General features: G+C 53.7%; 1 protein-coding gene across 7 annotated transcripts in view; it reads left to right on the top strand.

Moving 5' to 3' along the window:
• The window catches only part of GLI2 (GLI family zinc finger 2), a 245,557-nt gene that overhangs the window by 193,313 nt on the left and 37,391 nt on the right, over nt 1–14,853 (top strand). For all 7 annotated transcript variants that reach the window (XM_074363501.1, XM_074363499.1, XM_074363500.1 and 4 more), the window contains one exon: nt 12,475–12,677. In XM_074363501.1, coding sequence (XP_074219602.1) covers nt 12,475–12,677 — 203 coding nt within the window. The remainder of the gene's footprint in view (nt 1–12,474; nt 12,678–14,853) is intronic.

Below are 14,853 nucleotides of genomic sequence, written 5' to 3'. Positions count from 1 at the left end.
CTGAGTCCTGTTGCCCTGCTCTCCAAGCCTCCATCACCACAGCCAGCATTGCTGTATCACTTATGTGTCCTGGTATCCATGGAGAAGAAATATGTTGGGGACAGTGGGATCCCCTTCCCTCATTGTCTCCTTTCAGGAGCTGCATTCCTAAAATGTGAACTTGACCTGTCCCGCCCAAGCAAAGTAGCATTTCATTGTTGCCTAACTCAGGGGAAGTTCTTAGCACTTGTTCACTCAACAACACTCACCCAGTGCCTATGATGTGCCAGCCTGGCATCAGGTATGGGGGATGCGGGCCCAGGGAGGTCCCGTCTTGCTGCTCACAGGTATCTCAAGGCCTGGGAGGGAGAGGAGGAGAAATCGGCAGTTCCAGAGTGGTGTGCCTGAAGGGGATTTGGGGGAACCCAGAGCACCAGGGAGCCAGGAATGGAAAGCATTTATCTGCAGCAAGGCATGGGAGGCCTGCCCCGTGACCCCTACTCCTAACCCCAGGCTGCCCGGCGGGGCTCCGTGGCCTTCTTGGGGTTGCTTTGTCCCATTGAGGGGCCCCGACTTCCAGGCAGACACTGATGCCAGTGTGAAAGAGGCATCCTGTTCTTTTAGGACTCAAGAGCTTGGTAAAAATTGGCAACACACCCACCTCTAAGAAAACGTTTTATCTAAACTATTTGGGATTATGCATCTAATTTTGACAGTCATCCAGGAAAAGAAATTCCATACACTTTGGCAGGTCAGGCCAGAGTCAGAGAATGCTCACTGTGGGGGAGTCTCCCTAAATGGAGCCCACTGTTCCCCCAGGCCCTTTCTCCTCACTTAGACCTAGACCCCCCAGTGAAGTCTAATGAAGCCCCTCCTTTTACAGAGGACCTCCCACACTCCAAGACCCCGTGTCTCATTCCCACCCATGGCTCTCCTTCAGCCCCCTGAATTTGCCCTGTGATATGACCGTCCCCATGAAGCCATGACTTTCTGGAAGGTTCGGCTCAGCTGTGCTCAGCCTCTGTCAGACATGGAACCCACAGACCCAGAGGCTAACCCACACCCAGGTGACTGGAGAGGGCCTAATCCCAATGGCTTCCTCAGGGCCCTTTCCCCGGGGGCCAGCTGGGTTCCCGGCTCCCCAGACAACCTACCACCCTCACCACTGCCCACACCCATCAGCTCTGCACAAATCATCACTTTGCTAGGAAAAAAGTCTCCTCGATACATCCCTCTTTTTTATTTATTTATTTATTTTTTATGCTTTTAGATTTTAATGTTTAAAAAAGCTGATCCCCTTCCTATCCTTCTGCTCCAAGGAGTGAAAAAAAAATGTGATAAAAGGTGGGCGGTGGAATTAACCCTTGTTGCCTGTGTGGCTAGATCTTAACCACGTCCATCTGTATGGCCTCCTTTGTAGGCTCAATTTTATAACCTAATTTCCCTACCAAAACATCAGTGTTTACTTAGGAAGAAATCTGCTCTTTGTCAGCTGAAAACAGTAATTTCTTTATTACGGGTCTGCTGTGCACGGGGAGTGACAGCTGAGCGAGGAGCAGGGTCTGGTGGAGTGAGCGGGTCTGGGAGGGGAACGGGGTGAGCGGAGGGTCGGCAGGATTGCTTGTGTATACAGATGTGTGTCTGCCGCAGAGCAGGCCTGTCGGATGGTCTGGGACTGGCCGGGAGGGAGCCTGGGCAGAGAGATGGAGCAGCCAACATGAGGCGACTGGGTGACCCTGGACATAGCTTCGCTCCCCACCCCAGAACCCCCATCCACTCAGCCAGCTTCTAACCAGGGGCCAACTTCTACCCAGCTGTCCTTGAAAACATTTGGTCCTATTATATTGAAGACATACAGAAGAATGGCAAAAGCATGGTTAAGATATAAAGAGGAATAAATGGCCACCATTCCTTGCTCTGCCTAAGGACCCGGGAAGTACCAGTCCCTTTGAGGCCCCAGGGGCCCCTCCACTGTGGGACTTGGAGTTACCACCCCTCTGCATCTGTCACAGGTCGACCGATGTCTGACTCTCCTAATAATTCGTATAACTCGTTGTTTAGTTTTGCTCTGTGTGCTTTTATATATAGAATCATTGCAGATGGATTCTTTGGGAACCTGATTTTCATAAGTTGCGAAATGTTCCAGAGAGTTATCCCACTGGTGCGTGGGGTTCTTCATTTGTTAGTTCTTACAACTCTGAAGCGGTCTGTACTGACAGGCATCTGGATGCACCTAGGTTTTTGCTACTTTGAACATTATTGCAGTGTACACTCTACTCCCGTCCTCCGGGCCTCATTGACCACCCATTCTTTAGAATAAATGTGTGTCTGAGAATGAAACTGCTGAGTCATGGGGTAATACTGCTCACAGATGTTGCCAGACTTTTGCCTAGTGGTTTTGCCGAACCTTCACTCCCTCCAGTGGGGTTTGAGGGCTCAGCTCACTCCACGTCCTTATCATCAACATTGTAATTTTTGCCAAAATGGCATCTCCTGTGATTCGATTTTTCTATTTCCCTTATTACTAATGAAGCTGACTGCATGCTTTCATGTGTTTATTGGCCAATAATGTTTACTTCTCATGAAATGCCTGTTCAGCTTTTTTGCCCATTTTTCTATGAAGTTTTCTTATTGATTTGACTAAGCATTTTATATATTAAGGCTACTTGTTTTGTGGTTGGTTATCTGTGCTGCAAATCTCCTCTCACTGTCTGTGCCCGGTCTGCTCCCATGGGAATGTGTGGGAGACCCCTGGTTCAGCACTTGTCACTTAGGTTTGCAACCACCTGCGCCACTTCCTGGATGTGGGGTTCTGGCCGAATCTTCCTCAGATCCTCAGACCCCCAGCTCTCCCTGCTCAGTGTTGTCAGGGGCACACACTCAGTGAACGTTGGCTGACAGAGAGAATGGTGCATGACCACATGAACAAATCAATGAGTCGCTGGTGGCTGTGGTCCCAGCCCAGGTACAGGTGTCCTTTTTGATGGTTTCTAGAGCCTCCCCCACATGGACAGCGTGCAACCCAGATGCACTGGCATGTGCAGATTGTTGTGGAAAGTGAATGGGGCTTTGATTTGGGGAGAGAGAGTTCTCCAGTGATTTCCAAAAGAATTCACTGTACGTCTCTTTACAATTGGAAATTCCCTTTGTATATTTTGAAAAGGACTTGATCGCTGGAACTTTTTAAGTTAATGTATGTAAAAGCAGTAAGCAAGCTTACCTATGTGCAGTTTCACATTTAAAAAAAAAAAAACTAGGAAAGCAAGAAAAAACAAAGTCAAAACCAACAAACAACAGCCTTGGCGAGGAGGTTGAAATTGAGCTCAGTAGGGTGAGATTGAGCTCTGTTTTTATCTGTTCATGGGCCGAGGGCAGTGGCCTTGCTGCGCAGGGATGTGAAAGCCAGCCCTGCCCTTCCCCAGCTTGGGGAAGAGTGCAGCTCAGACTGATGAGGCCAGCTTTGGGGAAATTCATTCTCTTCCTGGCACATCAGTGGACCTGAGGCCACCTGCCCGGTGTTTCTGAGAAAATAGAGGCTTGGCCCCTGAGCAGCTCAGCCACTGCAGAGGGGGCATGGCCTCCCCACTCTGAGCCCGGCTGCCCCGCCCAGGGCCCTGTGATCCTGGTGGGGGGTAGCATCTCAACCCAAAGGCAGCACCAGTGCACGCAGCAAACAAGCGGGTCCTGGGCAGGAGGAAAGGTTGGCGTGTCAGGGATGAGTGCGGTGTGCATTCAGCCAGTGGGAGCTGGTGACCGTGTAATCCAGGTGGCAGGAGGCAAGACACGCTCTAGAGCCCTGTGAGCACAGGGAGTTGGAACGCAGCGCTCAGACGCCCTCCCTGCCTGGAGGGGAGCTTCCTCTTCCTGCCAGCCTGCCACGGAGGGAGCACCTACTGGGGCTGGGCTCCTCCAGGAAAGAACACTCGGGCCCTGCTCTCTAAGAGCCGACATCTGTGAAGAAAGTAATGGTCATGATGGCAGCCATGTCTGCCGTCTCCCGAGGGCCTACTCCACACCAGCACAGAACACATCACATCGTTACTAGCTCCTAATAAGTTACCACGAAGTCTGTGGCTTAAAAAAAAAAAAACAGAAATTTATTTTCTTGCAGTTCTGGAGATTAGAGTCCGGAATCATTATTACTACGCTGAAACCAAGGTGTGGGCAGGGCCCTGCTCCGTCTGCAGGCTCTAGGGGAGAACCCTTCCTCGCCTCTTCCAGCCTCTGTCCCGATGGTTACACTGTTTCCTCCTCTTCTGTGTCAAGTCTCCTTCTGCCTCGCCTCTCTTACAAGGATACTTGTGCTGGCCTTTAGCCTCTACTCTGATAACCCATAATCTCCTCATCTCAACCTCCCTCCCTTAATCACATCAGCCAAATCCCTTTTTCCAGACAAAGTAATTTTGCAGGTTCCGGGCATTAAGATGTTGGTGCATCTTTGAGAGACGCTATCAGCTTCCCACACTTACCTCTCTGCTCCTCCCTAATGTTTGCAAGAGCGCTATTGTAATTGTTCTGTATGGATGAGGAAACAGGTTCAGAGAGGTATATGACTTGCTCCAGGCCACACAGCTAGGAGTGAGTTGAGGAACCCCGGTCTTCTACTACAGTGCCTGTGTTCTTCACTAGACACACTCACTGCTTCATCCATCCATCCATCCATCCATCCATCCATCCATTTATTCATTCATTCAACCAGTTGAGTTTGTGTGCGCACCCAGAGGGCACGGGCCCTGGTGCTGGGAAAGTGAGTGAGCAGAAGTGGCCCCGGGGCCTTCCCTTGGGGCTGCCTGTCCAGTGGGGAGACAGGCCCTGTGTGAGCGCATCACTGCAGGTGTCCAGTGCCCAGCCAGGGTCCAGGGAAGGAGCTGATGGGGGGTCTGACCTCAGTGTGGAGCTGAGAGGCTCATGGGCTGAGAGGCTCAGGCCAGAGGTGAGGTTTGTTGGCCTATAGCCCCAAGTGACGAGACCTCTCCTTTCTCATCCTCAGCAAAGGCCCCAGACCAGGCTAGGACAGGGCGGTGCACCCGTCCTTCCGTCCCAGTGTCCCAGTCCTGCTGCTCCTGCCAACTTCACCTGGGCCTTGCCGCTGTCGCTTTGGGTCTTGGTCACGCTGTCTGTGAAATGGGATGTGAAGGGCTTATTCCTGCCTGTTTCTGGCCCTACCGACTTACCCAGGAGAAGGTCTTTGAACAGAGCCGTCAGAAGAACGGGTTCTGGGTGGCCGAGGGTCCTTCCTTCCAGCCACTGACCCCCGACGTCTCGTGCTGAGTCTGGGTGAGTCAGCACCCCTCAGCTGGGCGTTGCTCTGCCTCTCCAAACAGGCGCCTTGGGTGGGCTCCCGGGGCCCCAGTCCCTGCACTTCCGTCCTGTCCTCTCATTGCATCAAGGAGCACGTTGATTCCTGCCCCTATGCCGTAGGTCAGACACCCTCCCTTCTCCTCCTGTCAGCAAAGTCTTACTCCTCCCCGCCCAGCCCAGGGGAAGCCAACGCCCTCTAGGAACGCATCCCCGCTGTGCCCGGGCCCAGGGATGTGCCAGTCTCCCAGGGTCTAGGCGTGCTCGCTCAGGCCCAGCCAGCTTGGCGCTAAGGTACACATGGACGTGCGGGGTTCTCATCGCCTTGGCCTTTCCTTTCGTCTCCCTCCAAAAATCTTGCCCTAGCACGCGGAGAAAGGCCTAGGGCTAGACGCTGGGAGACACAGGCTGGGTTTACTCCTCCACCCTCTGAGTTTCTTCCATTTGCTCGTCTATTAACTATAAGAAAAGTGATGGGGGCACAGGGTGAGCACCTACTAAGCGCCCAGTAATGCAGCACATACTTTCCACACTGAGCTCCTTCCATCTCACAGCCACCCCATCCTGCAGGCGAGGACTCAGAGGCTCAGGGGCTGGCAGGCAGCACGACCAAGGTCTACAGTAAGTGGCAGAGCTGTAATTCCAACCCAGAAAGTCCAGGCTCTACCCACAAATGTGAGCAGCTCCCCTCAGCCTGCACCCCCACCCCCAGGGTTGGCGCGAGGACCAGCAGAGGTGATGCCTGCACAGGGACACCAGGCCGGACTTCCTGTGGGCAGAGACGGCTGCGGAGGAAGCTTGCCTCTCCGTGCACTGCTGGAGATGTCAAAGTACCGAGCCAGAGAGGCTGGCTTCCATTCCAGCTTGGCCACTTACAGCCCTGTATCCTTGGGCGAGGCTCCTAACTGCCCTGAGAGCCTCAGCTTCCTTCTCTTTGAAATGGAGGTAATAAGACCCACCTTGCGGAGTTGCTGGAGGTGTTGCACACAGTCGGTGCCAGCGACTGTTGGCAACGTTGCCAGCGGCAGCATCCCTGGCAGCGTCCACTTGTCAGCCATCCAGCTAGGTCTCCGCGTGCTTTGTCCTTTTCTCTTTTTCTCTGTCCTCCTTTCTTTCCCCAGCCACCACCCTGATATCTGGGCTTGGCCCTGAAATCTTGTTCAGGGGCTTTGCAGCCCCTCTTCCAAGAGGTGGGGAGGGAAAGAGGGAAGAGAAAGAGACTGCTAAGCAGAGGCACCCTTCCTGGGCCAGCCGCCAGCCTTCGGGGCGGAGGAGCCAGGCCCGGCTAGCAGGCCCGTGCCGACCCTGGGAGAAAGCGTGGGACTCCTCTCCTGTAGCAGAAGCAGCCCGATGCAGCTGGGCCCCGCCGTGGGCTGCTGCTGCTAGTTGCACACGCACGCACGCACACACGCACAGGCTTGCGTGCCAGAGCCCCCACTTGTGCCTCTTGCCCAGACACGGAAGGGCCAACACAGCTGCCCGCGCCACCTCAGCGGCCGTGGGCAGGACGTGTGCAGCCCTCCCCTTCAGTCCTGCAAGTGGGATGGTGGACAAGCCCGAGGAACCACAACCTGGGTCTGCCTTGCAGGCAGCCAGGCTCAGATCGCTCTGGGCAGGGAGAGGCAGGGAGAGGCTGCGTGAGTCCAGGCTCACCACGTCAGGCCTTGGCAGTTGCCTAAGACAGAAAAACTCAGCTCCAACTGGTTTAAACAAAGTGGGGAAAGTGTAGCTCAGTGGTAGAGTGCGTGCTTAGCATACACAAGGTCATGGGTTCAATCCCCACGTACCTCCATTAAAGAAAAAATAACAATAAATAAATAAACCTAATTAACCCCCCCCCAAAAAAAACAAACGAAAAGCAAAGAAGTGTATTGGCTCAGAGAACTGAAAAGGTACTCGCTTCCAGCAAAGCCAGGTCCGTATCCATGAGCTCAGTTTAAGAAACTGGCTTTATATCTCTCAGCTCTGGTGTTTTGTGTGTTAGCTCCGTTCTTGGCCTTTCCCTCGAGGCCCCGAGAGGCTCCACGCTTGCCTCCTGCTTACAATCCCTGTGAACAGAGCACACTTCTTCCCAAAGATTTCAGTGAAAGCTGCTGTCTTGGGCACATGCCCATCCCTGATGGTGGTTGGGGATATGGAATGCTCTAATCACCTGGGCTCAGGTCACATTTCCCCATCTTCAGCAGAAGAAAAGTGGTCCAATACAGATCTAGCCCAAAGCTCTCTGTGGGCTGTACCTCTCCCCCCAGAATATCACCTTCCCTCACACATTCTTCTGCTCCAGCCTTTTCACACGTGCTCTTCCTTTCTTAGTAATGTACTTCCCCATGAACTCCTATTCATCCTTCAGAACCCAGCCCAAATGTCACCTCCTCTGAGAAATCTTTGCAGGATTAGGGGATTTGTTCCTCTTCTGGAGTCTTTATTCAAACTGCTTACGTAATTCATGTTTCTGCTCCTTCCACTTGGACGCTGAGCTCCCTACAAGTCCCTGGGCACAGAGCAAGTGCTTGGGACAAGTTTGTTGGGAAGATTGACAAAGAAACAATTGATAGAATTAGGCTCAGGTGAGCTCCGAGCTGGACTGAAGGGGAGAAGGCAATGCATGAGAGTAGTGTCCAAGCTGAGCAGCCTGCAGAAAGGCTGACCTTGCCAGTCTGGTTGATTGCGGCCTGCCAGTGTGTGAGTGTGCATACCTCCTCCCTAGGAGAATGTGACCATCTTTGAAAAGGAGCTTACGCATCTGGTCCTTCCTCCCATCCTCAAGGCCACCTCCTTGAGTCTCTGCCCAGTTGCCAGAATTCAAGGCCTGGATCGGCCACAGCTAAGGCCAGGGCCGGGCTCCCACAGCAAACAGCGTGGAAATGGAAGAAGAAACAGAGGGTGTGGCTGGGTTGGCCTGAAGCAGCAGCGCAGATTTCACTGACCTTTCCTGGTGAGGTCCAATGGCGCTGTCATCAGCTCGCTGGCACTGGTGGCACCCAGCCTGCATGGGGACTCTCAGCTGGGCTCTGGGATGGCACAGGTGTCTAAGAGAGGACCAGCCTTGTAGGTTAGCTGTGTTGGTGTAATTTTAGGGCTGCTGAGAAGCCCGCAAACCCCCCAGATGCATTAATGATACTTAGAATTCTGCCATTTAAGATTCATTCCTTTAGCTTTGTTTGGTCTGTTAAAATGACAATCTCTTGGAACATGCGTGCACCTGGATCCTATCAGTCATTCTCAACACAGTGAGAGGGAGAGGTTCCAGCTCCTTCATGCGAGCTGGATTGGGTTGTGTGTGGTGATGGGGTCTCCGCAAGGGGATGGGCCCAGGCCCAGGCTCAGGCCCAGACCTGCCTGGATTGGTTGTGGTTCCAGTGCTTGCTATCTGAGTGATAGGCAAGGGACCTAGCTTTTCAGGGCCTGTTCTCATCTGTAAAAATGGGCATAAACTGCCTACTGTGTCAATTTTTTATTTAGATTAATAAAATCCAGAGAGGCTTCCCAGAGGAGGTGTCTGGATAGTCAGTCTGAAGCTGTGTTGGCTGATAGGCCTGTAGTCTTGGGCACTGGGTACCTCGATCTATAGATGTGCCACACCCCAAGTTGACTTGTTGCTGAGAAGGGAAGGGACCTGATGCTTGTTAACCTGCTACCACGTACTTAGCACTGGTCTCTGTGGACCACCCTGCTGAGGCACCAGAGAGGGACAGCATCCTGACTGCAACCACCCAGCTAGGTGGAAAGGATCAGGGTTGGCTTCAGTTTCCTTGAAGGCACAAGCAAGGTCCAGATGCAAGGTCCTGCCCCATTGCTTCCAAGCCCTGACCTGGATCCCTTGAACAGCCTCCAGGATCCAGTCCTGCTCTGTGTGTGCAGGAACTCACATTTTGTTCTGTCTCCACTGGAAGGCTCTGCTAGCCCAGATCCCACTTCCAGGCCTGGCACCAGTGCTGGTGCTGGAAGAGCAAGGGGTTGTTCCGGGCACCCTTTCATCAGCCCTGTTGAGCGCTGACCCATCTCATAGCCATCCTCTGTTGAATCGGCTTTGGGCTAGGGCAATGGCTTCTCTAAGCTTCCTGCCCCGTCACCCCAAGAGAATAGGGAGTCCTTGGCACTGTTCTCTGTTGGCACAGGGAGACCCCTGGGGTGAGGGCAGCACCATCCTGGGAGTGAGGCCAACTTGAGTTGAATCCTGGCCTGCGTCTCTGGCCACATGGCACAGAAGGCTGACTTCCCCGCAGGGTCCTCATGGGTGAAGTGCGATTATCGGTGCCAGAGTTTTCATGTGTCCGCCTGGTAGCCAGACAGCCCCTGCTTCCTTCACGGGCTGCTGTTCCAAGGTTGGCAGAGCATCCCTGCAAGCAGTGGAGGGCCTGAGACAGGGAGGAGGGTGGCCTGAAAGAATCTTGAGTTCCGTTTCTTGATGAAGAACGTGGTGGGAAGAGGGTGGCAGAGTTCATTCTCCCCCAGAAGGTGGTAATGGGGGTGTGGAGACAAAAATCCCAGTTCCTCCGTGCCCAGACTCAGGCCCCACCTGCCACTTCTGCACCCAACTGCTAAGACTGGACTGGCTTCCAGCCCCTCCAGGGCAGCCCCACAGAGGGGTGCATGTTGCCACAATGAGACCTCATCCAGCCTCCTGCTTGGGAGGGACTTGCCTGGGCAGTGGGAAGGGGAGCATCTTGAACAGACTGGGGCTGCCCCTTGCCCTAAATGTGTTCCTTTCAACCCCTGTGTGGTCACCAGCTTGTCTTGTGGCGCCTCAGCTGTGATCCATGCACCCCACAGGGTGACCTGGTGCCAAGGAGGCCTGGACCAAGCCACTAAGGGCCACCAGCTTCAGTGGCCACAGGCTCCTCTGACCTCAACCCCAGCCTGTGCCCTGGAATCTGTCTGCCTCGAGTGTCTGGGGGAGGACCAAGGCTCTGAGGGCAGGAGACGGCTTGCTCTTCTTCCCTCCCTTGGACACATGGCATCCCCTGCCCAGAGCAAAGCCATCTCTTAAGTCCCTGGCACTCAGTGCAGTTGCTTCACAGAGGCCTGGCCTCTAGCGGTGTCCTGTGACTTACTGCAAAGGCTCCCTTCTGCCAAGCTCAGTGCCTGGCTCACAGACATGTAGCCGTCACTGGTTCTGAAAATACCTCTAAACGCCTGCAGGATGCTTCCCTCCCAGGTGCTGGCGCTGGCCTGCAGAGATGTCTTGGACACACATCCAGACATGCCCTGCTCCCAGATAGAACCTGGTTACCTGGGAGGTAGACCTGCCAACCTAAGACCTGACCGTGACCCCGGGTGTAGCAGGGAGAAGTGAGCAGAGGGCTTGTGCCAGGGGAAGGGGCTTCAGGAAGGGCACCAGTGAGAGGGTCCCCGACCTGGGCTTACTAAGAGGAAAAGGAATCGCCCCAACAAGGTACAGGGTGCAGGCAGAATCAGTGTGAGCCAAAGCTCAGCAGCATGGGAGTGGCCTGGTGGGTCCACGGGATCTGCGCATGCACTGTAATCACATCTGCCAAAGTCAGAAAACAGTATAGCAAAATGCTTCCGTGCCGGCCAGTGGAGCAGCCTCTGAATGGGGGAGTCTGTGTAACCCACGTGTTGAGACATCTGGATGTCACCTGTTTGGGTCCTGGTTCACGCTGTGTTCTAAGTGCAATTTCCATGCACTGTTGAACATAATCGGTAATTATGCCTGGTTTGCTCCAGCCAGTGGACAAATCGTGCCCTCTCTGAAGGCACCAGTTCGAACGGTGCCTTTTCACACATCCAGCATCAGTCCCACGTAAAGATTTTGAGGGCCTGCCAGGCACGCCTGGATTTTGCCCTCAGAGTGTGGTACTAATATGGTAATAACAGCTCTCCTTTATTGACTGACAGCTGTGTCTCAGGTGCCACTGGGGGGACTTGCATCCTCACGGCAGCCCTCTACCATTGATACTGTCATTACCTCCATACTGCAGGGGAGGAAACTGAGGCTTGGAGAGTTAAATTACTTGCTCAGTGTGACTGAGCTGATGAAGGCTGACATTCTAATGCAGGTCTGGTCTGATTCAAACACATGTTCTTTTCAGGTGGAGGGGATAGCTCAGTGGTAGAGTGTAGGCTTAGCATGCGCAAGGTCCTGGCCCAGGACCTCCATCAAAATAAATAAATAAACCTAATTACCTCCCCCCACCAAAAGTCCCCCCCAAAACCAAAAAACAAACACATACTCATTTCTTTGCACCACATCAAATTACAGAGAGGCTCCTATTTACTGAAAAATTGAAAATTAGTTCTTGGTAAATTTGGTTCCCAGTGACTTAGTGATGGTTTCCGCAGTTACTTCCCCCTGGTCTGATTTTTTTTTTTTCTTTAACGAGTGAGTTTTGGAGTAGATGACCTGGAAACACCCCTGCAGTGAAGATGCTAACGGCTGCTTGGAGGCTCCCAGGGAGCAGGCCTGTCTTTCTGTTGAGCAGAGCGGGCACCTTATGGAGAGCTGACTGAAGGGCTGGGCCCCAGCCAAGCCGGCCCAAGCCGGGTGCATGCCTGGTTGTTGGTGGGCCTCAGAGAAGGGTGACTCTGTGAATCTCGGAAGGAGAGCTTAAAACGATATTCCAGAATTTTCGTTGCAGCCCACCACTACAAAACTCTTCCTGAACCCTGGTCTTTTCCTTTTTAGCTGACCCTGCCGGGGCTGAGCGCTTTCCTCCAGTAATGGTCCAACTGCAGCCCCAAATTCTCCACTTTCAAGGCATTTCCGGATTCCTCTTCTCCTCAGTCCTGTTAGGAATATGAGCTCTTTGCACCCTTCCCCTTGTGGAAGCATTTTCCTGGTCTGTTTTTCCTACTGCTTTTGTAGCCTGAATGCTTTTGTACATTTGACCAAGACTTCCTTGGTAATGCTGTGTGTCCAGCCCTGAGCAGGCACCAGAGGAGCAATGGTGACCAGACACACAGGCGTGTGGTCTGCTGAGCCTGTTGTCCAGCAGATCCAGTCCTGGGTGTGGAGCATCCCATCGCCAACACGAGACTGGCGGGTGGGCGGCCGCACCAGCCCACGGAGTTTCCACTTGCATTCACTGGCTGATGTACACGCATTCAGACTCTATGTAAAGGGTGACCAAAGGATGTGGGCGTATAAAATGAAAAGTCCAGGCTGCCAGATTTGGTTCTGCTGCTTGACGGGGTTCTGTGTGCCTCTTCTAAGATGGTTCCCCTCTGTCTCTACAGGCCTCCTGCCCTGAGTGGCAGCCCTGTCATCTCTGATATCTCCTTGATCCGGCTTTCCCCACACCCTGCTGGCCCTGGGGAGTCTCCCTTCAACGCCCCCCACCCCTACGTGAGCCCCCACATGGAACATTACCTTCGTGCCGTGCATGGCAGCCCCACGCTCCCCACCATCTCTGCGGCCAGGGGCCTCAGCCCCGCTGACGGTGAGTAGGACCTGGGGCACTTGGGGGCCGGGCTGCTAACTCACTCGGTTCATTCCTCAGCCCCTGTCCTTGAGCTGGCTGGCATTCCTCCCCATCACCCCTCAACCACAGATCTTTAAATAAATGAGTGGTCAAAGCCAAGAGAACCAGGAGTGCATTGGGTTTTGCACTCATTAAAGAACTGTTCATAAACACCCTTTGGCATGCAAATTACATAATAATAATGGTAAGGTCTGTTTACTCATGGAGGTCCTTCTTGAGTGAGAATTGCTTGGCTCAATTAGCCAAAGTCTCCAGAAGCTGACGTTAAGCAGAGGAGGTGTTGTATCGGGGTGACTCAGGGTTTCCAGAGCAGAAGAAAGGCAGAGCTGGGCTGGCTTCTGTCTGCTTCTCTTGCAGATCAACCCATGGCCTCCAAATGGCACCCCAGGCCCAAGGCTCCAGGGATGAGCCCCAGTGGCTTCATGTTTCTTGGATTAGGTGCTTGAGAGGACATCGATTGGCCCAGCTCAGAGTCAGATGGCCGCCCTCTCCAGTTAATTTGAGACAGAAAAGGGCAGAGCCCCATGGTACAAATTCAGTTCTCAGGTCTACAGTTGTACCCTTCTAGCTCCCACCGATGCACACGTGCACACGTGCGCGCATGTACGCACGCGCCAACCCTGGACAGCCGTCAGAACACTGGGGAGCCAGCCCCACACGCACTGTCTTCCTGGGACGTGCTCCCCTCCCCGCCCAGCAAGGAGCAGGCATTGTCAGCGGCCCCACGCTGCCCCCACGGTGTGTGGTTAAATGCTAATTGCCGTCAGCTTCCAAATCAACCAGGCTGTATTTTCTCACACTCTGCCCACTGAAACCCCTCTCAGCCCACAGTTAGTTCCAGACTGGAGAATATTTGCAACCTGCACTCATGAGCCTGTGGGCACAGGCTCCGGGAAACATGGCCCAGTGGGTCCCTCGTTGCCACCTCCATCCCCACCAAGGGGAATGTGTCCTTCCTAAGATTTGCCCGGGAGCTAAAACCGAGGTCTGGACTAGAGAAGGTTCAGGCTAGGGTTTCACGATGAAAGGGTCCCAGCCTTCAAATATACAGACAGGCTCCTTGAAGCATAGGGACTCCTCTTCCTGGCTGTGCAGTTTGCACTTGGCCTTGGCTTCACTGAAGAGAAGCCAGACAAGCTGAATGGCTGCAGCCACGAGACATGAACCTGGCAGGCCAGAATGCGGCCCCTCAGGGTTGGACCCAGCCCTGAGCTCTGTGTGGGTCCTAGCCAGGGTGCCCTGAAGGGTGGAGCTGCCTCCACATCAAGCCACTGCCTCCTGGGAAGTGGGCCCGGCCTTCTCCACACCGCTTCTGATGATGAAGGCCAGGTTCTAAGTGCTGCCCCCACCTTGAAGTTCACCCGCTGAGCAGTGGGGCTGAAGGGCACCCCCAAGAAGGCTTGTCCCAGTCCTAATCCCCGACCCTGAGAGTGTGGCCTCATTTGGAAAAAGGGCCTTTGCAGATGTGATTCAGTTGGGGATTTTTGAGTTGAAGAGATTATCCTGGATTATCCACGCGGGCCTTAAATCCAATGCTAAGTATCCTCAGAAGAGACACATAGATGAGGAGACAGTGCAAAGATGGGAGTGATGTGGCTACAAGCCAAGGAAGCTGGCAACTCCCAGGAGCTGGAAGCAGCAAGAAACAGGTTTTCCCTTAAAAGCCTCTGGAGGGTACAGCCCTGCTGACACCTTGATTTTGGACTTCTAGCCTCTAGAACTAGGAGAGAATAAAATTCTTGTTTAACAGCAGTTAGCACCAGGTCTGCAGGTACTCACTGGTTCCAGGCAGCCCTAGGGAATGAATGCTAACAGGGCCGTTCTCCCGAGGCCTGGGTCAGAGAGGGCCCTGAGAGGTGTCTAGGAGGGACAAGGAACAGAGTGCCCTCCTGGAGAGCCTGTGACTCAAGGACATTGAGTCTCCCTGACAGCAGTGTGGCCCGTGAAGGGCCAAGTGGTGAGACAGGGCTGCCCTCGAAGGAGAGACTTGCAGTTGACAGAGCACTGGTTTTCTGCCTGATTTCCATATAAACGTGCGTGTGGTTCCCATCACATCCAAATGCCCAGCCCCAGACCCTTGAGACAGCAAGGATGGCTTTGGTGCCTAAGGGGACTTGGCTAATTTGCATGGCCA

Source organism: Camelus bactrianus, chromosome 5 (assembly GCF_048773025.1).
Source record: "Camelus bactrianus isolate YW-2024 breed Bactrian camel chromosome 5, ASM4877302v1, whole genome shotgun sequence".
Classification (NCBI taxonomy): Eukaryota; Metazoa; Chordata; class Mammalia; order Artiodactyla; family Camelidae; genus Camelus; species Camelus bactrianus.
This window is presented reverse-complemented; position numbering and strand designations above follow the sequence as displayed.